This window comes from Papilio xuthus, unplaced genomic scaffold, assembly GCF_000836235.2.
Source record: "Papilio xuthus unplaced genomic scaffold, Pxut_1.1 DF828952.1, whole genome shotgun sequence".
NCBI classification, from domain to species: domain Eukaryota; kingdom Metazoa; phylum Arthropoda; class Insecta; order Lepidoptera; family Papilionidae; genus Papilio; species Papilio xuthus.
Window position 1 is genome coordinate 1,101,926 of NW_013529697.1, and position 25,889 is coordinate 1,127,814.

Sequence of the window (25,889 nt, forward strand, 5' to 3'; positions counted from 1 at the left end):
TAAAAAGTTTGTTCAAACATGTCGTGTCCACGTGCGACATAAATCAATAGCTTTCAATTCAATGTCCGCTTCACTTAACATGATGGACGTTTACGTTACCACTTAGAACGGTCATCGATCAAGAGATTGCCAAACTCACCTTAGGGAAATGAATAGAAGAGGCTTTTGACTAAAAGGAAACCGATTGATACAAGTTATTGACATAATTCTGAAGTGTATTTATTTGACTAAAGTAATACATATATGTTAAATCTATTATATACCGGAGCGTCGGTGGCTCGGGGGTCAAGCACTTGACTTGCAATCTGCAGGTCCTGCACCCGCACTGTATTACCGATTTTGATGATTGAAATATCATTTGATTCGTATTGTTCCACGAAGTTTTATATGAGGTGACAGTTGGATGGTTTGTTGACTTATAAATTAAGAACTTTTTTTGTATTGATGTTTTATTTTATTTCAGAAACAATGAACGATATAAATTCATTCAACAGAATCACAATAACGGTAACAATATGTAGCTCCATACAATATGAATCCAATAAAAACAATAAAATGAATAAAAGAACTAAGTAAAATAACCCGAGACAAAGTCGAAAAGGCTATAGATATAATATTTTGCAATTTTCAAAGGATGTTTATGCCTCTATGATGTCTCTGATTTCACGGGCCGCTGCGCGCGCTGAAAACAATCCAAGAAAGGTCGAGACTTGACATTTGATAGAATGCTCCTCGGAGCATGAATAAGCCCACGAGAGCCTTTGCCTGCCTTGTATTTTATTATTTTAGCTTATTTTCAATTTTGTAACGGAAAAATAGTTTCCATGAACATTACGTAGAGTTACAGGAGACATTAGAAATAATCAGAAGAGTATCGGAATGTTTAGACGCTCTTTGTAACGGAGTTAATAAAGCAAATAAAGTTGGAATACTGTTGGTCCCAAAACGCAGGATTTTCTAAATTACATTACATACTAATACTGTGTTTAACTCGATTTATTCATAGTTTCTGCTGCATTGAATTATGTCGTTCTTATCACAAATAGAAAGTTGGCAAACTTGTACCTTATAAATCTTTTAGTAGCTAAGCTGGTCTTTTTAGGCCCCGACTTCGAGCCTCGCGTGACGTCAACAATTGATCCTAACAGCGCATTAAGTCGTTCGTTTTACTTCATTTTATTATTCATTACGCTATAATGGTGCTAAATAGGGTTATAAAATGTTGTTTACTTTTCTCTTTTATAGTTTTTGGTATTCTGTTATTTGACATTTATTCGCTTAATTTTGAAATGTTTTTGCAAAATGAATTGATGAACATTTTGCCAACTGGTTTTTCGTACGCAAAAGTTAGAAAAGGAAATAATATGTAGTTTAAAGGAAAGAAAACACGAAACTTAAAAAACGGTTACATAAATATACACGCGTTTCTTCGAAAGTTAAAAGTGTCATATCTTAAAAATTCAAAAACTAGATATTTTTAAAAACATTTTAAAATAAAAATAACTATTATACACGGCCATATAAAACCGATTCGTTTTGTTTATTTTTCTGAAGTATCTATCCAAGTTGTCTTCGCAGTATTCAGAATTGGAAACGTGGTTCCCGATGTCGCGACATTAAAAATTGTCTTCGAAAACTTATGCACGCTATGAAAGTTTTGGATTCAAACAATTCCAGTTTACACCTTTTATTCCTGACTAGACGATTTTTTTAAACTCCGCATGGCAGCCGGCCAGGCTAGGAATAACTTTTGCATGCAGTGTGACGTTTTATAATTTATAGCAAATTGAACTTTATACTGTTGACGTAGAGGTTGCGGGTATGTTTCATATCGGCAAATATAAGTTAGCATAGCTTGTATTGTTTGGGAAAATGATGGCAATAAATATAAAGGCAGGCCTTTAACAGGACCATCCAATCGCGTCGAGGCGGACTTTTCAATACGATAGACACATTTTAAGCAAACTTTTTTCTTTTTGCTGTACAAGCTCAATACAATGTTCCTAGCAGGTTACACAACCAGTCATATTGTATAGCACTATCTTGTGTTAAGCAAAGATATTTTTGTTAATTACTAAAGCAGTATTTATTCAAATGAATACTTGGTGAGAGTTCTTCTGTAATTCTCTTCACAAAGACAGTTAAGGTTTTTAATAATAATAATAAAGATGAGAGAAAAGAAAGCCACACAGAAGACAGGCGTGAAGTAGAAGCAATTCCGCGTTTCGTCTGATGAGTGTGCGTCCCGGAGGCCTAATATAGTCCTCTTTCCCTTCCCACCCTTTTTCTTACAAGGAAAGGAAGGGAAGTGGCAGTGGACTTTCCGGATGAGAGGATGCATGGAAAGGGAAGATATTTTCTTTTTGTGCATCCTCTCCTCGCATCCTCTCAACGCATATGCAATTGCGTATGTCTATGGGCAACGGTCACTTCGCTACTTCAGCGATTTCAGGTGGCCGCTCGCTTGTTTGCCATCTTATGACATAAAAAAATAATAAAGATTCTTTATTGTATACTTAAACGATTTGAGCATCAATATTGCCTTTAACAAGGTTAACCTGTATTTAAAGAGTCAATGACTTCCCTTTCTAGTGCAACTAACAAAGTAGATAATTAGTGTAATAAATTTAAGAATAAAAATGTTACAAAAATAAAATTAATAAAAATAAATTGCAACTTAAAAAAAAAAGAAAAAAACAGTATTATAGTGTTCAGTACTTTACGTGTGATCCTGAATATTATGTCTATATATGTATGCTCGCGCTATGTAAAATTAGCGAAAATGTATTTTAATATGAGTAATGAAAATTTTTAAGTAACATACCAAAATGAAAAACGTTGCACTTTTGAATAACGAGAGACATTTTAAATTCTAGTTGTTTTTATATGAAAGAATGTGTCAGAGGGGATTTTAAAACACGTAAGTGCCTCGCAGACAGTTTTCATTTGTAAAGACCCGAGGTACAAAGAGACCTGTAGAACTTTCAACAGTTCGCTAAACAGGAAAAGTTTAAGATTTCTAATCTTTGTGACTTTGTCACATTGTTCTTTTTGTTAATTAAGAAATAAAGTAAACAAGAGACAAAGAAAGTTGTAGAATTATTTTTCAAAATGCATATATTTAACTGAACATAAAATTAACTGATTATTTTTATAAGCAAAAATTTTATTTAAAAAAAAACGTTTTTTTATTAAAAAGGTTAAAGAAAGCATTATATTAAACTAGATGTCGCCCGCGACTCCGTGCTCGCGGGATTAAAAATAGATGTTGGCAGATTCTCAGACGTACTCAATATCACAAAATTTCATGAGAATCGGTCAAGTCGTTTCGGAGGAGTATGGGAACGAAAATTGTGACACGAGTATTTTATATATAAGATTTTAATACTATTTATTATATCTAATTAAAAATAAGTTAGTAGCTATAGTGATAAGGTATAAATCTGTCTCGCCAGACGCACGTGCGGCGCGATATTAATAAGGGAGTTGGCCGCTTTGTGTATAAAACTCTTCATTAGTCAGATCATGGCATTGTTGCGTGCAGGGTTTGTTCCTTTTATAGACGAATCGAGGATTTTTTTCAACCCTTCGTACATGGTGCAATTCAAAGACGATTGAATCTATGAACTTAGAAGTACTTAAATATAACATATTTATACTTAAAAGGAAATGATTTTTATTTTTAATATTCTTCTTTTTAATTTCTTTTTTTTATATTTATGCTTAAAATTAATGAAATTTTTACTTTTTATGGAAACTTTTTTTTAATATATATTGTAATAATTTTATATAAATTAAGTAATTTCATAAATCATACCGTAAATGGTTACGAACATCAATCAATTGAAAACAGATATTTTTTGTCTAGAAATTTAATATTAATTTTAGCAATATCTATAGTACTAACTTTAACAAAATCTTTCTACTTACTAATTGTAACATAATTGTCGATAACGATACGGAAACACTTGTCGCAAATATTCCTGCTAGGCCCACCATAACGCATTAGCCTATTGACTTTTTACCTTTCGCTATTCGCTCGTAACTTGGCTGTCATAGATCATCCCTAAACTAGGGATGCGTGTGTGATGTGTGCATTGTATTGCCTGATGGGAAAGTTTCGGTAAAGGGTGCGCCCGATTTTTGCTGCGTCCAGTACATATTAGCTCATACAAAGGGACCATTTGTGAGGATTAAGTGAATAATGCTAATGAGATAAAAGTAAAAACAAATGAATCTGTTTAACAATTACGTCTAAAAAGAGTGTACGTTGAAAACCTATTTTCTTCTTTGGCCTGTTGATTTTCGTTTACTTATTATTATATATTTAACAAAACCCACAATTAACTCCCTGTCCTTGTCTTACTTACGTAAGGTTGGCGCCAGGTTTCAGTCCTCCAAATCTATCATCTCTTAGCCATGTTCTTTCACGCAATCTATCCATCTATTTCTAGGCCTACTTCTATTTGTGTACCTCTCCAAACTCATACTTAACATTCTAAATAGTAAAGTAAATGTATACGGCTATAGATATTTAATATAAAAATAGTATCACAAATTTACATTAAATATTGAAAGCTGTTTTGTAAACAAAAAAACATGAAATAGAAGAACTCAAAGCATTATTTTCACCTCGTATACCGCTCCGCATCGGGTGCACTGCCAAAGGTTATAAAGCCACCGAAGATTTACATATCTTTCTAATCGAGAACCTCGTTTACGTAAATAGACTGTTGAGCGTTAAAGATTCAGATCTTGAATCGCTTGGTGCTGAATATAGTGCTTTGATGCTTTTAAGTCGAATTCGAGATAAACGATTCTTGAATTTATTTGTTTAAAATATTATTATGTAAATCTTAATATCTTACTTATCTTACATTCTTATTGATATTATAAATGAAAATGTTTGTATGGATGTATGGAGTGATTTGTTAGAAGGTATCTCTGGAAAGTCTCTACGGATCTTGATGAAATTTGGCATAGATGTAGAACATAGTCTGAAAAAACACATAGGCTTATTAAGGTTTTTTTATTTCGGTGCAGTTGGAGACAAGGGGAAACAGCTAGTGAATAACAACAATATGATACTAAGATGTTTTATTTATATGGTTATTTTGTGATTGTAAAAAAATAGTCGTTTTTACTTAATTATTAAACACACAGATTTCCTACAATAATGGTTTTTTTCGACCTTTCGATTATAAATTGTCGTAAATCTTTTTAAAAAATGTATAAACTTCAAGTAACTTTCCACACCCCTTCATCTAAATGTACATTGTTATAGCTATGAGGGGTATAACTTACTGCGAACAATCTTTACCCTCTCGACTTCGAAGCTTTGACGTTTATAAAATAGGAATCGTAATCTGCGTTGCCCCGGGGTCTTGTAAAGCTATAAAGAAGACTTTTCACGTGCTACACGGCTCAGCCTTCCAAGTTACGACTTTACTCTGCTTCTACTTTATCTGTGCGACTCAACACACGTTCAAGATTTGTAGTCTATTCTCCAGTAGAAACATGAGAATTTGTGACAGTGTACGCTTCTAAAAGGGTGGGGTTAATATCATAAAAATCTGTTTTTTTTGGTAGAATTGGATAAAGACATTGAGGCTATTGGAATGTTAAAGGTTGGCCTCTGGAAGTTTGGTTGACTTGGAATGTGCATGGCCTTACGTGATGGTCAATACTTTAGTTGAAAACGGATCAATATATTAATGAAATCTATTCAAATATTGTATTAATTTGTTATCTATACTTTAATAAAAATGATGAGTTAAATAAAATGTACATCATATTTCTTAAACAAATTTTGAAAGAATGAAAGAAAGTCAAAAGCTTTTCAATTAAACAAACAATACTCTGCCAAGTTCAAACACAATCCTCATACAGCGAACATATAGACAAAACATGAGAATGCGTGAAAAAATACATTTCAGGATGGGAATACAAAAAAGGAATAAAAATAAACGTGAAAAAGAGGAATTCCGGGAGTGAGCGGAAATGAAATACCATATTCGTTGCCGAAACCCCCTTTCGACGGGCGCGGGGTTCGCGTGGGGCGCGGGGAGCGGCGCGAGGGACGCGGGGGGCGTGAGGAGCGCGGGGTTCTGCACTTCGGGTACTGCGCCGTTCAAGACAAATGATCCGCGGACACACTTTATTTAATATTGACTGCAACACGTTGACTGACTATTAATATCTTCATTTTTAATACAAACAATAAAGCTTTAAGTAAAAAGGTGCAAAAAGTTTAGCTTAATGCTTTGAATATATACTTAATTTTTTTTATAACATGTATTTTCAATATAATGTCTCTTAACAATAAGTAGCAGATCTATTTATTCCGGAAACAATAAAAAAGTACTAAAGATTAACCGCGGGTTTCTGACACCAAAATCCCTAAAACGATTTTGGTCTTAGAAATCATCGGTAAATAGTCTTACAAAATTCATAAATTTAATGTACATAAGTTTATTAAACTCCATATGATAATTCATTACACTGAAATAGCAAAGCCTTAGTATCGCAAATGCAAACAGTATTTACATATCTGTTAATTACTGGAAGTAATGTTTCAACGTATGAAACATGTAAATAGTTTCATATCATCAACATGGAACTCGGTAGAGAATGTACATATAAGATATCATTTACATATTTACGAAATACTTTGGATACGCATAATATGTTATTTAATAACCTATGTGAACTGTGGCTCTAATTAATTGCTTTTTAATTTTAGACGTGTCCCAACTGGATTTAAGTTTCGTTATATTCTACAAAAACACTTCCGGAATTCTAAAAATGTGCCACTTAGAGCAATTTTTAAATTGTTTCAGTAGTTTTTGAGTAAACCTATTTTTTAATAAACTTTAAATGAACTTATAGAAATAAATTTTATCTAAATTTCATAGACAAAAAACTATATAAATAAAATAGATAAAGGAATCTTTGTATGTAGAGATATTTTGCTAGAGTACACGTATTAATTTCATCTGGCCTACGTTCCGCAAGCCGCAGTCCTGCATCCTGTCAGATTGCGGTAGTGAATCTGCCAGGATTAACTACGCCGACCCTCTCTATGATATGCCATATTACATATCGCAATGCCTTTCTCCGTATGTTATTGACATTTTAAGGACAATTTATTTAAACTGAAATACATTTCTTTAACAATAGTTAAATAGTTTGCTATAACATCATGGAACCCCGTTTTTTTATTTCTATGTAAATTTACATAATGATATTTTTGTCGCGCAACTTGCGTCAAAGATTTACGGCAGGAAATCTCGAGGGTTGGAAACGCCTTGGAGTCCACGACTTTGTATTTAACATATGGGATAGTCATACATCTTGGGTATAGAACAATTTTATGAACCTGACAATATTTTTTTTACTTAATAAATTTTATAGATGAAAGTGAATGCACTTTTTTATGCTAGCTCTTAGACTAATATCTCACATAATTGTAAATATCTAATACATTAATGCTCATTTCTTGACTAAATTATTATAGGTAATTTATAAAGTTATGGACTAAACAAGGCTAGTATAGCTGTATTCAAAAATCTAAACGTTTAGAATACGCGGTGTAAAATGAATATAAAATTATAACTCGCCAAATGAGCTACATAATTTATGCCTCAACAAACAATAAAGTGAGGTCGGGGCGCGCGGTAACATTTCCATATATGCTAAATTGGGTGCAAAACGAATTTCGCATAATCATCGTTGCGGCAAATTGCAACTTACATTGTGTTATTGATATTTACAAAATGGCCACCTGATGGCCAAATGAATGAAACATGGGTATTAAGTTGTCGGCATGTTTCCCGTGCATTTCGTGTGAATGCTACCTTTATATTAAAATACAGTAGTAGATCAGGATATATCTGATTTCATAAATTCATCATCATTATCAGCTCACTATACGTCCCCACTAAGAGCCTCGGAACCCATTCTAAGTCAGGGGTAACTAGGCCATAGTCAACGTTGCTGGTCTAGCGTGGTTAATTTCACACATATCTTTGAATTTCTTCGCAAATATGTGGAGATTGCATCATGATGTTTTCCTTCACTGTAAGGACGTCGGATAATTGTTACATATATAAATCAAAAATAATTGGTACGTGACGGGATTCAAACTCAGGTTCTGCAGGTTACAAGTCACGGACTTAACGCCTGAGCCACCGATGCCCAATTTAAAGTAACGATATATTTTAAAGTTGAAAAGAATTAAACATTGAAGATTTTAATAAGTGACTAAAGTGTTCAACAGCATGACAAAATATTACAAAAATATAAAAAAGAAAACAATGTCAGTAAAAGCTACCAAAACAAAGCGAAGTTGAAATCTATTCACATTAATTTATTAGGCCGTTTTAAATCGCGCCGACTGTAATCTTGATTAACTAGTTAGATAAACGCGACAAATCGAGCGCGACGCCGGAGTTTCCTTTTGTTTGCTGAGCCCTGTCTTATCTTTACTTACCTACGATTACAAAGTAAAGTGTCGACGGACGACTGAAAACTTAACGAAATCATTCAACTAATTTATCATTAATTACACATCAAATTTTGTTACGTCGTTAAATTGGAAAGATAAATCATCCTGTAATTTTCTTAAAGATTGATTTAATATTTAGTTGTTCATCATCATCATCATCAGCTCACTACGTCTCCACCGAGGGGCTCGGAACCTAAGTTAGGGGTGATTAGGCCATAGTCAACCACGCTGGCCAAGTGCGACTTGGTTGACTTCACACATATCTTTGAATTTCTTATCAGATATGTGCAGGTTGCATCACGATGTTTTCCTTCACCGTAAGAACGTCGGATAAATGTACATATGTAAATCGGAAAACGAAAAAACACATTGGTACATGGCGAGATTCGAAATCAGGACCCGCAGATTGCAAGTCAAGTGCTTAACCCCTGAGCCACCGACGCTCGTATATAGTTAGTTACGACGAACATTTTTAGTTAGTTATAGTTTATTGCATTTTATGTTTTTTTTTTTTTAATTTGAAGGAAGAAAAAAAAATGTTGGCTCTTTCGAGCCTAAATTTGACTGATACAGGTCTGTTTAAATGTTTGTAAGACATTTTCGCACTGCGACATACAACAATAGACACTTGTAACGGAACAAATGCATCCCATCAAGCGCTTGAGGGATATTGATGCGCTGGATGTTTTTTTGAATAAATTATTTAGGATTGTGGCTTTCTAACACTAGAAGCGTTGAGTCGCTTTGAAGTGTGTATTTAGACGAGTTTGTTTATATAAATGAAGAGCTTTGAAGATTGTGAAAATAATTAACGCAGTCCGTTATATCACGGGTTGAGCAATTTTAGTAGATATACATTTATGATTTCAGAACATTCCCGTTAACAAAATATGTCAAAGTATTTTTATATAAAACTAATGCTCCGATTTATAGTCAAACATTTTTATTATCAAAATAATCGCAAAGGCAATAGTAACATAAAAAAAAACGAAAAGAATAGTTTACACCCAGTCTGATATATTTGTCGTAATCACAAAATACTAGACATAAAAATCGATCCCATCTTTCACATTAAAATTTAATAGCCCAGGGGAATGTGTATACACATAGACAGACATGTTTATCTAGTTGCAAGTGGAGTTATCAACGCGTTGCATTATCGCGGCCTGCAAATAGCGGGGAGGTTCCCCTCTGCAGCTCTAATGACGACGCAAATGCAGCGTTTATTGCATCTGTGTGTGCAGATAGTACCCGATAGCCGTACTAAACCTATAGCTGCAGATAGCTGCAACCATGTTAGTACATCGCTAACTTACCCACATGCAATTCATAGAGATGTTAACGAAGCTGCAGATTGTTCTTAATACTGTTTGTTACAAAATTTCGATACTACCGATCCATATGACGAAGTGTGATACGATATGACGAATAAGAAGTGCCGATTAGAATAACATTTTTAATAACTTCTCATTGCCTTTTTTAATAATCATCGTCAACTTTAACAAGTTTTATATAATTTTTCCTTACGAATTACTTCGGCTAATAATAATAATAGCAAAAAATTATTTCAAATAGTTTTTCTACTAGAAATAATGTCTTAAAATAAACGTTAATATATTAATTCAGAAATAAAACGACTTACGAATCTCAAAACAGAAAATTACGAAATTCTTATTGAAAACAATTCTTCATTTGAAGGCTTTCAAAGCATCGCGGAGCTTTTTCAGTCAAGTTCATCGTTGTTCGACTTTCATTTGTTTGCAATCGAGTCGACAAGTGTCCGCTGCAGGGAGCGCATTATTAAACGCCTTTCAGACTCAAAGCTTCATTTGTAAATATGCATTTTAATAGTGAGTTTCCACTGTGGTAATACCTGTAATAAACATTACATTATATGTTGTCATGTCTGTAGATGTTAGATGTATATGACAAAGTTTCATTTTACTAAGTTTTAGAATGGCAGATACTACAAAATACACCTTGGGGCTGGACCTGTGTGTGATTCAAGCAGTCTCTAGTGTCGAAGGCCAAGGCATACTTTGGGTGGCTGCGCCAGCTCAATTACTACGAGGCTTATGTTCATATCACCAACTGTGGAGTTTAGGGTCATTTTAAGATTACATTTAAAGGTAGATTTAGCATATTAATTCTACACTAAAGAACTCCCTTAGTGACCACTGAGGAAGCAAACATATTAAATGTGTGCATAAGGGTAATGATCTCAGTTTGTTGTAGTCATTTACTTAATTCGTTGTAATACAGCGTTAGGTAACATTGCGTCGCGACGTAGTGATGATGATGCGTTCGGAACGGTGTGTATTACGTTTCTTTCCCCTACTTTACACTCATTAGGTCTTTATTCCGAAACGCCACGCATTAAAGCTGTAAAGTAAGAAAGTGCTAGATGTGTCATCATTTCCAAAGATGATGATCAAATATCAAATTATAAATTCTTCAGATTCGTTGTTTAAGTTTAACACATTTATATTTTAAAACGGTGTTATTTAATATAAAAAGTATGTGCAGCGACAATTAATAATTACACATTACAGCTTATTTACCAAAATCGACTTATAATATTTTGGAATATAGTGCATTTAGCCATTTTCATAATATACTTTATTATTATAAATGACTAAAGTAATCATTGTCTTAAACAATGAAAACAGCATTTCTTGATTTTATGTTGTTAATAATTTTAAGGACACATCTAGCAATCTAAGACAATGTTTTCGAAATATTTCTTGGCGCACGCAACATTAGTATGACAGTTGCGGGTGCGGTGTTGTGAGGGAGACATTAGATTCGTTCCCGTCTCGCAACATTACCCTCGACCACCAATGTTGTAACTCTCAGTTATAAATATGCCATCGGGATATGAAGCGATACCCGAACTGTTCGAGCTCAAATTGACTTGTTTTTTTTTAACATTTCCCAGAAATTTTCAATCGATTTGTAAAGGTATTTTTATGATGAATAATGAAGGAAGTGCCGCTAGCAAAAGAATAGCTTATAAAAATTCATGGTTTGTTAAATATATGCAAAAATTATATTTCAAATGTTAATTTCTTTGTTTATTGCAAGCTACAAAAATGCTGTCAGTTTTCTTAACAGCCAGTTATAAAATGATGCCTAAAAATAAAAGTATAAAAATAAATTTGGAATAGAAGCTATTCTTTTTCACTTTTAAATAAGCTAGGATATCCAGCAAGAAGGTTTTTAATCTGCAAAACTTTTACGATACGTACTGTCACGTACAGTGAATGCACGAACATACTATAACAATACAATTTGAACCTTATTCAAGTATGATACGGTTTAAAATGAATAGCATGGGATATTAAATGTGTAAATATTGCAGTGTGCGCAGCACATGTAGCATTGAAGAACACTAAAGAGCGCTTTAAACATGGCTTATGCTTCAGCTGGCATGAACGCCACCTTTACTGCCGTTATCTAAATGCTCTATATTATGTGATATTCTGTTGCGTCTTACAACTAGATGCCCTACTTCCACTGTAATCCGGGTTGTGGGGTGCTAGTGCAAGCGGTTTAGGATTTATAATCGCGTTAAATAAATTTTAGTATACATTTTCATTATATATATAGAGATTGGAATACGCAATAGCAACATGAACGATACTATTATGACTCCGTTCGGAGCTCTCACTAGCGTATTGTGTCACATGATACAGCAAAAGATTTTTTTTAAAGACAGACACTGTATAAACAAGTCTTGTCTTAATTATTTAAAAAAAAATCTTGGCATGACATAAGCACGTAACAACATTTCTTAAAAAAATTGCCTTCTTCTGTCGCGGAAAATACCCAACTGGCTACTTAGCTTACGTTCAAATAACTCATTATAATACAAAGATCATAGATTCAATAGAATCAAGCTCGATGCAAATCTTAATTTTTGGGACAGTCACGTCGAAATTAGTTTTGGATTTAATCTGGATTTCTTGTAATCAATGTAACCTCCTGTGAGATGCGGCGCACACTGGGACCACGCCCTACTTTAAGACTCCCCCATGGCTACGCAGCAGTTAATGCCGTGTTACGGGATAATTAATATCAGAGTAGACACTATTTTATTTCATTACTTATGCGACAGCAACATGCCGTATATTTTGTCTAAGTCCCAAGTTTGTATGAGGAAAGTTGTTGCTAACAATAGTACAGTCATTGAGATAATCCTCTCACTTTATTACTCTTATATAGATTAGAAATATTATCATGTGAAAATAACTTCGAAAAATGCTTTTGTGATTTTCACAAGATTATTTTTTTATTCTAAGAAGATTTGTGTTTTGTTAGGTTATATATTAAAATAGACAAATTGCACTGTTTTAACAATAATTTGACAAAAATTGTCTAAGCTAAAATTAAATATGTCATATAAATTAATAGTATTTCATTGAGAAGCAAATCAAAGAGTTTTTAGAAAAGTAATATTTCGATTGACTGGACCGTGTAAATATCGTAAAAACTAGAAAAAAATATTTAACATAATTTTTGTACCGAGAACACTTTTTATCCTGATTGTACCGAGCTACTGACAATATTATAACATACTTGTTGGAGCTTAACGTGTTCTTAAGTAATAATGGAACAAAAGTACAGCTGAAGCACAAATCTTAGCAAGTTAACTACACGTGCGATTGTTTATTTGGTACAACAGAATACGTGCTAACTTCGAAATTCTTGCAATTAGCTGAATGAAGCTTAATGTGCTATCAACAATGCTCAAATATGTTACTAGCAATTTATTTTATCATAATCTGTACACACACTTTAAGGTAACTAAATATTTACGTACAAGTATGTGTACACTAGTTGTCGCCCGCGACTCTGTCCATGCTAAATTAAAAGAAAAATAAGTAAGCCTATGTGTTCATTCAGACTATGTTCCGCATTTAAGCTAGCGAGATCCATTAAGTCGTTCCGGAGATATATTCAAACAAATATCCTTCCAAATATTCGCATTTATAATATTAATAAGATATAATAAGATAATTTAGTCATTACATAATTAATTTACATATACATAATAAAAATTACAGAATAACAGACTTGCAACCCTCGACTGACATCATTAGAATTGTCTCAGCTGTAAGAATATAAGAAGCACACCTTCAAAGCTGAAATTTGCCTGTAACTATTAAAAGATAATAACCATCTACTTAACCGTGCGACAATCTATTAACTATTATATATTTTACCAAAAATGAGAAAGGAATTACAAGGAGGTGACATTTTATTTAAGTAAACTGTAACTTTAAAATTTTGCATCACTTCAAGTCGCATATTCAGAGTAAAAAGATAGCGTTTAATATTCTCGTGTGTCGGTGCTGGGAGTCAATTTATCGCCAGCCCTGTCTATAACACGCGGATGTGACAGGACGCTATACGGGATAAGATGGCAACGGTTTATATAAAATTTATTCTATTATTTTCATATTAAAATGTCAAATGCTTTGGTGATTAAGTTTGTGTTATATTGAAGAAAATGTCAATAATTTATTGTGTTACTATCGCAAGCGACACCGTTCGCACGGTTTTAAGAAAACTTGGTAATTAGCTAATTAATTCAGACTTTGTTCTATGTCTATGCCAAATTTCACCAAGATCCATGCAGCTGTTCTGGAGATACCTTCTAACAAAGATCCATCCATCCATCAAAATAAGTGATGGAATGAAGCCTCGTTTTCGTCGAACAAACGTTTTTCTAATTTGCCTTTGTTGATATTTTTATTTTCTTTGCAAAATGAAAATTTGTATAGGGATAATTTCAAAGTGAAATATTTTTAATAAGACTTTCCATAAATCATAACATTCATTTAAAAACGACAATAAAACAGTTGAAGACGAAAAATAATTAAAATTTTCATCAGACGAGAGGACGCACCGCGGCGACTGAAACGGTCGCTTCATTGTCGCGAGTTTTATAGATTAATAACGAAAGGGACACAAAGATGGAGACTTTAAAACCTTTCCACAAAGAAAAGTACATTCGAAGGGGAAATTAACAAAGAGATCGCTTTGGGCTTATGAAAATAATGAAGCCATGTGCATACTTAATTCTATGAACTTTATTTGGAAAATGCTTTCTATCCCGCTAGGAACAAGAAGACGTAGCCGTCCAAAACAATAGCTGCCGACATGAAGGCAATTGGGCTGACATGGCCCGAGACCAAACGCAGAGCCCAAGATAGAGCGAACTAGCGGCGCACTGTGGACGCCCTCTGCCCGATAACGGGGACATAGGACTTTAAGACAAGTAAGTCAAGTTACCTTAATAAACGTAACAAGCGTTTCAAACAATTTAGTGCAATTGACTGTTTTAAAATTCCTAACACAAATCGATACGGTTGGAGTGGTAGCATTATAAAGGACATTTATATAAAAATATTCGACATTTTTCGTATTTAAAATAATAGGGAGAGGGCTGTTTGGGTACGCAGTACGCACCTGGGATAAGTTTCACTCGTTCCATGAATACAAAGAGGTTCTCGTGGACTCCTTGCGTTACGTCGCCGTTGTAAGAAGGATATAATAATATAATTTTCTCATTAAATTTGGCTTTGTGCGCAATGTTTATTAAATTGTACGTGTCAAATAATTCGAAATTAAAGACGAACTTCATTGAAATTAAACTAACATAGAATTAGATTAGATACATAGTATAATGATTAAAATGGAACATATACAAAAAAATTAAAACTTCCAATTATTTTTGGTCATAATTTGAATCTTAGTTTTTGTTTTAGTAGACGAATTTCAGAGAATTTATCCGCAAAGCGACTAACGAGATCGAAAAGAATAATTTGAAAATCGAATGAAAAACGAAAGCGATTTAATTTAACAGTTCATTTTCCAATAACAACCGTCTTCGATATCAATCAGCGGCCTCTATGAACAGATTCCGTCGCGGGTCGACTTTTTAACAAAATTAAAGTCGTTTGATTTCCCTGAGCAAGGGCCCGGAGCCCGGCAGCTCAAATCATCGGTCCTTGCTTGCCTGATTACATTATGCAAACGATACCTCGCCCTTCTCTTGTCATCTATATTTTAACACGGCTATAACATATTCTTCACTGGAAGTGATCATATTTTTTTTATCCCGAAACGGTTTTATTATTTGCACGAATTCCCTTGTAATTTACGTAGACAATAACTAAGTCATGGAATATGAAATGAGGTCCTAGCACGGATATTCGTGATACCGTTTTCGTAACCTCATCGAAATAATTAATTTTGTTATTATTAAACAAAACGCAGGTTTAATTTAAACAAAAGGCAAAATAGATTTATAAAACTTGTAATAAAAATCCATTGTCTCTTCTAGTTTCTATGTACACTTGTTTTTATATCTGTGCTACAAAGTTTTCCTTAAACAGATATCTTTGTAAGAACGTTTCATCACCCCCGTATTTGGGACATCGCAAGATTAGCGTGAAAAAAGTATGTTTCTATTTAAGGCTGGCATTTCTTTTCAAATTTACGACAATCGGAGAACATCTGCGGCTGAATCGAGTTTTTCATTTCGATCGAAAAGGAAAGCGAATTTATTTTTCTTTTAATTTATTAAACTTTACTTAAGAATTGTTAATAAATGTTGGATGTTGTTGCAAGGTTTTTCATTATATAAAAATAAGTTTGATTTTATACTACGAAAGCGCTACGAAATTTTCTTTTCTATATCATACTTCTAACTTAAAATATTTTTTAACGAAACTCATTACATTCATACAAAACATGATATTAAGATTTTTTATATTTCTAGCTGGCATGCCAGCAAGGAGTTACGTGAATTCGCCGAAATAGCGAAGCGACCGCAACTCATAGACCTCCGCCGTATTAGATGCGTCGCTACCTTTAGTTGACCTTCTTTTATAGTTAGGATAACAGCTTAACTATTCGTCAAGAAGGTTCTGCTGGTAAATGAGATAGTTTTTCTTTTGTTTCCCTTTAAGTTCATAATCATTGGAGCAAAGCTTGTGTGATACAAACGTACAATACTACATTTGTGAATTAAAAACTGTTACTTAGCTCATTATGGTCTACCAGTCATAATAGTAAATTATACGAAGTCGAAAACGATGCCTTTTTTAACTACTACGGAAGGGCGGGAAGCCGGATAGCTCCAGGGCTGCGGCGACGCGGGCCGCATTGAGTCGCTCCAGGGCTGCGCCACTGCGGGCCGCATTAACGATCCCGCTGCGACCCACGACGACGCTTCTATTGGCTTCCGGCTATGAATGCTAATTCGTATATCGCTTGTTGGAGAATTTCACAACTTGAAATCGATGAATTGCCTCCTATAGTTATGTCTGCGGCTATAACTTTATCTTACTTCTTACTATCTGACTAATACGATCTTAGTTTATTTATCTTATCTTACTCATATTATAAATGCGAATGTTTGGATGAATGGATGTTTAATGGATTTTGATGAAATTTGTCATAGAATATAGTCTAGAAGGTGTCTCTCTCTTTTTCTTTATACTGAGATAATGCTTTCTATTGCGTACAGAATAAATATTTTAATACAAACTGTGGAATAGGATAACTTCTTCAAGTTTTACCACGCCTTAAATAAATAAATGAAACATAAGTTTGTTCCGAACTTGTTCCCACACTCCCCAGGATTCGAGCCAATACTCCATTCAATGGTAAAACTAACTCTGCTTTTAATATTCATGAATAAAACTAAGCAGTATAGTGATAGACGAATTTTATATTAACAACCAATCATTATGTGGTGCTTAAAACGACTCCATAGGCTATTTAAAATTTTACAATTTTAATGAGATTTTATTAGGTCTTGCAATTCGTTAAATTTAAAGTAAAAAGTAAAAAAAAAAACAATTATTTCGTTGAAAACATGTTTTTTTTATGTAATAATAACAAAAGAAAAACGCGATATCCAAGAACTTTATAAATCAAAACAGACGCGATATAAATCAATCGAGAGTTCCGAGCAAAGGATGAATGGTAGCCGTCACAACAGAGCGGCAGAAAAAATTGCATCTGGCAACACAGCGACGCAACGGAGTAGATCAATCAAAGCCAGAGATTGGATCGTGGACCTGAGGTTTGAGAATCACATAAGAGTATTAAAAATAACCAAGAATTTATTTAACAGTCAAAGACTGCTAACAGATGTAGTAGATGGCCGTTATATTGGTAGCGATTTGAACTACCGACTAAATAGAACACCAAGCCTAAAATAACAAGCATTTTTTTTAATTTTAGACTTATGCGTCCTTCCATACAGTGTTCATCGAGATCCGTTAAGCCGTTCTGGAGATACCTTCTAACAAACATCCATCCATCCATCCAAACATTCGCATTTAAGAGTTTTAGTAAGATAGAGAGATTTTAGTAAGATAAAACAAAAATATTAAAAGTGAATCGTTTGGTTTAACATGTCTATGATTTAAAATTGAAGATTACATCCCCATCACATAAGCGGTGTTATAAATTCGTTACATATGAAACATGAAAAGATGGTTAAATTCAATAAGCCCCATATACAATGCACCCTAACGTTCTGTATTTCGGAACAACGTTGTCAGGTGTTCCGTGTGGTCCACGTCGAAACATTGGAACAAATGGAGGAACGTGATACGAATGAGGAACACTGACCCAAATATATCGAAGCGTCTTAGACACGCGTTCGATCTTTGCTGCGGCTCTTAGCGTGTGTTCCATAAGTCGTATCATTGAGTAAATCGATCATTTAGGAAAGAAGGCGGAATCTATTTATCTACTTACTTCTACTTATGGGTAATAGCCACTTAAAGATTCATTTATAACAATAAATCTACACTAAGGGAGTCCCTAAATGACTTTGTAAAGATATATTTTTCCACACGTGCACGTTGTAAGTAGTTTTAAAAATACTTTTGAAGATTAACTGTTAAGTAATATAAGAATTTGAAGAAATAAATAAGAAATTTGAGAATAATTGTGTGTAAAATGCCTCCAGGATCAATTTAGAATAGATTCTTACGGAAATCGATGTGGATCTCAAATACAAAATGCGGATATTGCCGCGTCCTGTGATCCAGTGAGGCGAGCGCAGACAATCTGTATTTGAAACAAGCCACGGCGATAACACGGCATCGCCATGATTCGATAATAACGTTCGTTTATTGAATACGACCAAATTTTATACTGAGTTTCGACGGAAGTAATTTGCGGAATCAATTTCGGTGCTCAATGGCAAATCATTTTCAATACCCACAATTAAATGCTCAAGGATTTTATACTTTATAATAAGAGATTTAGATTTTATAATTGTGTAAATGATTGAAACTTTGGATGTTGTTGCAAGTTTTTTTTTTTATCTTATAAAAATAAGTTTAATTACATACTATGAAAACGTTACGAAATTTTCTTTTTCTATATTATACTTCTAACTTAAAATGTTTTTTAAGAAACTCATGAGATTTATATAAAGTATGATATTAAGATTGTTTTTTATATTACTAGATTACCTATAATACTATAATTACCTTTTTTTAATAGCAGTCGGCAAACAATGGGACCCTTAATTAAAGTGGTCAATACCAGAGGAACCGCGAATCGGCCTTTAGTCTATGACGGAAGAGTGACCTATTTCCGATTGAGTCTAACATCGTGAAGTTATAATATATGAAGTAATATAAATATATAATATTATATTGATTTATATTATTTACTAGAATTATCGATAAAGTCGTTCACCTGCACCACTAAGTTAGGTATTAATCAAAAACATTAAAGGGAAAAGAACATTTAAATAAAACCAAAATCACTATTGAAATATGAATCAGTCGTGTTAATGACACAGACGCGGCATTAAATCAAACAATAAACTTTTCTCATCTAAAAGTTGCCCCCCGCAGCCGACACCTCGTAACTCATCCCCCGCCGATAATCGGCCCATAACTTATAGTGTAATGCACCCCCGCGCCCGCAACCCCCACCCCTTTACCCCGCTAATATTAAGCTGCAGTAATGTCGTTGTGATCGGAATTTTAAAAATTAAAATTTATAGTTCCACTGGAAGAATAAAGGTGCGAAATTCGGATTTATGCTGATCGGACCAAAGATATGCTGCGATAGAAATATCGTTGAGTTATATTGGGATTTTATCTTGCTGAATATATTCGTTATACGTTATACGATCTGACAGAATTTTGATATCTAGGGTTCAATTTTATGGACACGAGATAACTAGATTTTCCAATTAATATTTTGTGCAACATATTCATAACGGGGAGTCATTTTCTAATTGAAACACGATAGTAAATATCCTACTCATGGGAAAGAAAGAAAATTAAATGTATTTACTTTACTACCAACACAAAAAAAAATAGAAGACTATCTAACGTTACGATACAATGATGCATATCAAGTAATATTTTTCCTCCCTCGAATATATCTCTTCTCTCTCTCGTGTAACTAAATGAATCTTAATGTGGCAAATCCATGAAATTGCAATTTCAATATTTCACAACAAAAGCTCCACAATTATATACAATTTAAATAATCCAACTAAATTAATGTTACGATAAAATACGGAATGAAATATTATCATTTGGTAGGCGATAATATGTTTTTCAATATAATTGTCGGATGATTTACGCGTATTTGCGAGCGGTCGCAGTCAACGGCTTTATTGGTAGGAAAGCTGTTTGTTGACTTGTTAAATGTTGTGAAGTAAATTTTCCAATGATTATACAGAGAAATATTCAATGGTTTAAAAATATTAACTTTCATAAGTGCTATATTCTTTTGTTTCTCTTTCATATACATACATTTATTTATCATATTTTTAATATAGTACATTTCATATCCAAAAAAAAAATATACAAAACATATTTTATTAAAATTAGAGCACCACCGGCTGCGGAATCCCATGACTCAAACAACCAGTGGTCAGGGCTGCAGAGACAGGAACCTTCTCACGATGCGCGCGGTTTCTAGGATAACTGCCTTTTGTATCGGGCCCTTAATCAAACTGTGTTGCGAGAGCTTCTTGAGATGTTGGTCGAATGTTTATCTTATTCTTAATATATTATTCATATATAAAAAAACATATACAAAATATTATATATTACATACAAATATTACAAATTACATAACAACTACTTATTGTTATGATGTAATTTGTTTTATGGTTGTTAAAAACGTCTTTAATTTTGCATTTTTATGTTTCATCTTTTACTAATAATTAACACTGTAATACAATGTTTATATATTGATAGGATTATATTTTATAACTTAATTGATTTGTTATAAATTTGTGAGTAAACAATCTAATATTATTGTAGTAAGTTTATAATTGAACATCAAAAAACAAAATAAAATTTAATTCCAAAAAAAATCGATATCGATATTCATAAAAATAAACAGCAAACACTAGCAAAAAATATTGTTCAGTATGAGTTTTGAAAAAACAACAACAAACATTTTGGAAATCCGGAAGCGGAGCGCAGGCCGGCCGCATGCAGTCATTGTATTGATTTTACATCGGACTGTAGACAAAAATGGACATCGCCTACTAAATGTTTACGATCCGAAAATAGTCTATAAGTATCGTACATTATTAACGATGTATTTGAAACGATCGTGAGCTCTACAACATTATATCAATCTGAACAGTAATTTAATTCTATCTATATTATTAGTTCAAATCCCTACCACCACTACAAACCGCTAGAGTGAGTGCCAAAATGGCGATAATCAAGTAGGCACAAAATACTTTGTCTTATAGCCAGTCCATTCATAAAGGACAGTGGCAGTACCTCACATCGGGCCAGATGAATGTCGGACTGTATTTATTTACGTTTATCGTTATATCAACTTTATATTTGAACGTATACAAATGAATATTTAACAAGTAAAGAACATTTGCATTGCGCATTCAATTTGCATTAATAGTAAGTGAACTGCAAAATGCATTCGCACTGCCCAGAGCAGAGAGTTGCAGGCAAATGTAATTTGTTTGGGAATTTCTTTAGACTTTATATCCTTGCATATGCAATCATCTCGGTCTTGTTTATTGCTATGTTATTTATACAATAGTGTGGAGTGTAAAGGCTTCTTTATCTTTTATTCTATAGACCTTAGGCCGACGACTTTCTTTGACTTTTGTTGAAATTGCAGCAAAACGGTATTTTTATTTTATTTTACTGTCCATTTCACTCTATTGGTGCTCTATTATAAATGTAATTTTATTTCGAAACATAAGAAGAACGAATATTAAACTATACGAACGAAAAGTAAACTGTGAAAAATGTTGTCATCTCTTTAATTCTTCATAAAAAAAAATGAGATGGCAATAGCAAGTTTGTTTCAGCGTAGAAAACTCAAGTTCCAATGTGCTTGGTTAAAAAATACACTAAATAAATTCGCATGTTTAAGAAAATATTTTAAAAACGTAATCTTTCATAACGAATGTCCGTTGTCGGCTTAAGCAAAATAAAAAATATTTTTTTAATGGCTAACAAAAAATGTACAGTAAATGCGAGTAATTCAAAAATAATTTGAATACATTACCTGGGTACTTCTTTAGCTGGACTGGACTGAGTCTCTTGATGACTGAACGACGCCATCTTTATCACTTCAAGTTTTTAACACTCATTTTAAATAATAAATTATATTGCACGTTTATTTGTTTATTGCACTGAAAATTAATGATTTTTAAGTTAGTTCATGATATTTTCGCTAAAGTTTTTACGTCGATATATCTTCGTTCAGAATTTAGGTTAATTATTGCGGACTATCATTATTGACAATATTTATATGGTATAAAAAAAATTACACACTAACTTGCCTACTTTGAAATGTATTTTATTATAGTATTTAATAAGATTATATAAATAATAAATATATAATATCTGAGAAGAAATTCAAAGATATGTGTGAAGTCAACCAACCCGCACTTAGCCAGCGTGGTTGACTATGGCCTAATCACCCCTAACTTAGGGTAGGCTCCGAGCCCCTCAGTGGGGACGTATAGTGAGCTGATGATGATATAAATAATAATTTAAACAACTAACCGTGGGTTTCTGATACCAAATCTCTGTATAAATATATCATAATCCCTCTCATTATATTTGACAACACAGAGATATGTTTTAATCGGAGATTTTTGGTTTCAGAAACTCACGGTTAGTATCACTAGCAGCGATTGTGACGTCATTTCTAAACAATCGCATCACATAAGAACAGTAAAAATTTAATAAAGCACTAAAATAGTTGCTTGAACAATCGTATTCAAAACAATTGAAGTCTCCAATGTGAATATCTTAATTAAATAAGCTTCGTTAATAAAGTCGTAAAGTGAATGCTCTGAGCTACGCGTGCGAAGTGTTTTCACGACCAATAAAACGTTTCCATTCAAACTCGTTAAAGTCGACGATTGCCTTGAGATTTATATGACAAGTTTATAGCAAATAGAGCCTCCGAATTGAGGAATTAATTTGGGAAGTTCGACGCGATCGTGATTTAATCTCCTCTAAACATGACGAGGTATTTGTTAGTAAGTTTTGTAAGTTCCCCTCAAGTTGGCAATTGATTCATATAAATATGATTTCCATTAATATAACAGAAATCTTACTAATATTATAAATGTTTGGATGGATGGATGGGATCTGTCTGGTGTTGATCTCTCTGAAATTTGGCATAGATGTAGAACATAGCCTGGAAGGATAAGAAGGAAGTTGACGCATGTCATGGGGCGTTACAACGGCACCCAGTCTCACATCATTCAATAATAGATTGCAAACAGTGCTTGTTGAGAGGGCTCTGTATACGTATGAAGGATTTTTTCAGTGAAACTTTTTTAAATTATTCAAACTTTCGTGAGACATTATACTAAACTGATATATAAACACGGCTAAACACTCACGTATAAACGTTCGGTGGCGGCACCGACTAGTTCTTCTTCACTTCAACAACAACACCACCGACGCTTTGGTATCAACATCGTCGACGACGCCGGCGCAACCCGCGCCCCCCGCCCCCTCAAGACGCGCCCTAAGAGCGCAGGCGCGCAGTGAGCGACGGGCCGCGTCCGCGAAATAATACCAGTGCCACTCATCCTGATGAAGGGCCCCCGATGGGCTCGAAACTAGAGTGTTTAGCCGTGAAACTTTTTTATTTGTAAATCGCTATTTGACCTGTAATTTAAACATTAAAAATAAATATTGTATTGTATTGGATACAAAGGCTACTAATCAAGTTTTTTTTTGTCCGCGCGAACGGAGTAAAGGGCCATAGCTAGTATAAGTATCTTTCACAATTTTTGTAATTTCCTTTTTCAATAGTTGACCTTGACGTTTTACTATCGAATTAAAACGTTTTCGTTCAACTTTCATTTTTCAATGTAAATTTATAATTTTGAAAAAAGTCACTCTAAGCGAATCTTTGTAGCCCAGTTTTCATCTGAAGAATATAATGTAAAATTCTTTGGGTTGAATTATATTTGCATTTGTAACAATAGTAAAGTTGGCCATCTCATTGTTCAAATTTTTCGTCGACAACAATGATACAGCCAACAACTTTTGTAACGAAATGCTGACAGTTCTTTCTCTACTTGGAAACTATGTTTATGTAAAAAACAAACAAAACTGAAATCCCTATATTGTTGTAAAAAAGTGTAAAGTTTTATTATTTTAACAACATTTATATGAAATATGAAAAACAATTATTACCAAAATTGTATTTTTATTAAGTTTGGATTACGATAGTTAAGCGACTAATAATATTCAATATATTCAAAAAGACAGCTACACACTTTATGTTTCACTTGCACAGTTTAAACTGTACAATCTAACTATCGTATAGTCGAGCTGAGAGGTTAGACAAAGTGTATTCGCTACGAAACGATTCCATTAGTAACTTAAAAAATGTACAGAATGACAATAATTTTCGCTAAGTCACGGGATTGTCGCGCGTCAGTTCCATACTATTTTGAAGTTCGTTATGGAATCGTTTCGAATCGAATGCACTTTGTCTAACCCCGCAGTACAGTTAAAACTGAAGGTGTATACGCAAAACGGAGAACTGTACAGCTTGACTGGCAGTTCGAATTTTGCCTGCCTATGTAATACAGTTTGACAATTAAAACTGGTCGTGTGTAGCGGGCTTTAGGTATAAAATGAACACAAGTAAATAAGTAAACAAAAGAAGACTGTTTTATAATTAGTTTATAATTTTTACAGTACATTTAATAATATTAAGATAGAAAGTTTGTCGCAAAAATGCTATCAAAAACTCTCAGCGCCCGGGGAAATGGTTGCAACACTTTTTATTGTGAAGAACAACGTCGCATGAGAACCGTCGCAGCTGATGGCAACACCGAAGAGAACATTTTTATTTACAAAACAGTTTCATAATAACTATAAAACGAAATGGATGAAATAAATAAAATATTTTCGTTGGAGATTTCAACGAGTGCTTTGATTTTATGATTTTAACGGATTCGTTTTAAATTGACTTTTTGTTTACTTTAAATAATTTAAAATAAAACATTTTATGTTCTGATTTTTATTTATTTAACATGGAATTTGTGGAATATGCTACTTATAGCGTTAATGTTCAGACTCTGTAATTGAGCAATCGTTAATTACACCTTACTTTTACTTATTAATGCCTAACCGTGGATTTGAGACTAAAATCTCCTTTTAAAACATACTGATATGTCTGTTTGGTCAAAGATAATCACAGGAATGACGATATGTTTCATTAGAGACATTGGTCTTAGAAATCACCGGTAATTCGTATTCATAGAAGTTAAGTGCCGTAGTCCTTAATAGTTACTAAGGGTAACCCTTTTCGGAGACTTAGTGATACTGAACGCGATAATTGCTTTCTTATGCTTGCAGATTTAATCGACACAAATACCTAAGAACGATAGTTCCATTTAATTTCTAACGAGTAAGTAGTCGTTTAATGAATTTAAAAACAAACACGTTGTTTGACACACTAATGCAATTAATTTTAATTACTTTAAAAATTCCTTTAGCATGTCAAGCCGGTGCGCCTCCGGGGACGGCAGTAACGCTGAAAGGGGAGGTGGGGGTGAATGAACACTGTTTTGTGAAGACGTTAAAAATTTATGGGCTCACTTTGCCTTGCGCTTTTATTGCCGGCGTCACTCTCTGTTACTCTATGAAATAATTAAAGTGGGAACGCGTCGTACCTACTGAATTCTTAGTTAAGCTATGAAAAAGAACACGTACTACGTAAATACGTATGCCGCATACTAACATGCGTGCGCAAGTTTAGTGTGTGTAATATAAGATGCATTATTTGTTAGAATTGTGGTAAAAACAAAAGATGCTTGAATAGTATATACTGAAGTGAAATAATTTTTCTT

At 33.5% G+C, this 25,889-nt stretch overlaps 1 protein-coding gene across 2 annotated transcripts in view; it reads right to left on the reverse strand.

The window, feature by feature from the left end:
* Window positions 1–25,889, reverse strand: part of LOC106127374 (kinesin-like protein CG14535) — a 173,874-nt gene that overhangs the window by 37,600 nt on the left and 110,385 nt on the right. Inside the window, exon 1 of one of the 2 annotated variants that reach the window (XM_013325464.1) lies at window positions 22,064–22,181. The exons of the other annotated variant lie outside the window; for it this stretch is intronic. Coding sequence (XP_013180918.1) covers window positions 22,064–22,119 — 56 coding nt within the window. The 5' untranslated portion in view covers window positions 22,120–22,181. Of the gene's footprint in view, window positions 1–22,063; window positions 22,182–25,889 lie in introns of those variants that run through there. 2 annotated transcript variants of the gene reach the window in all.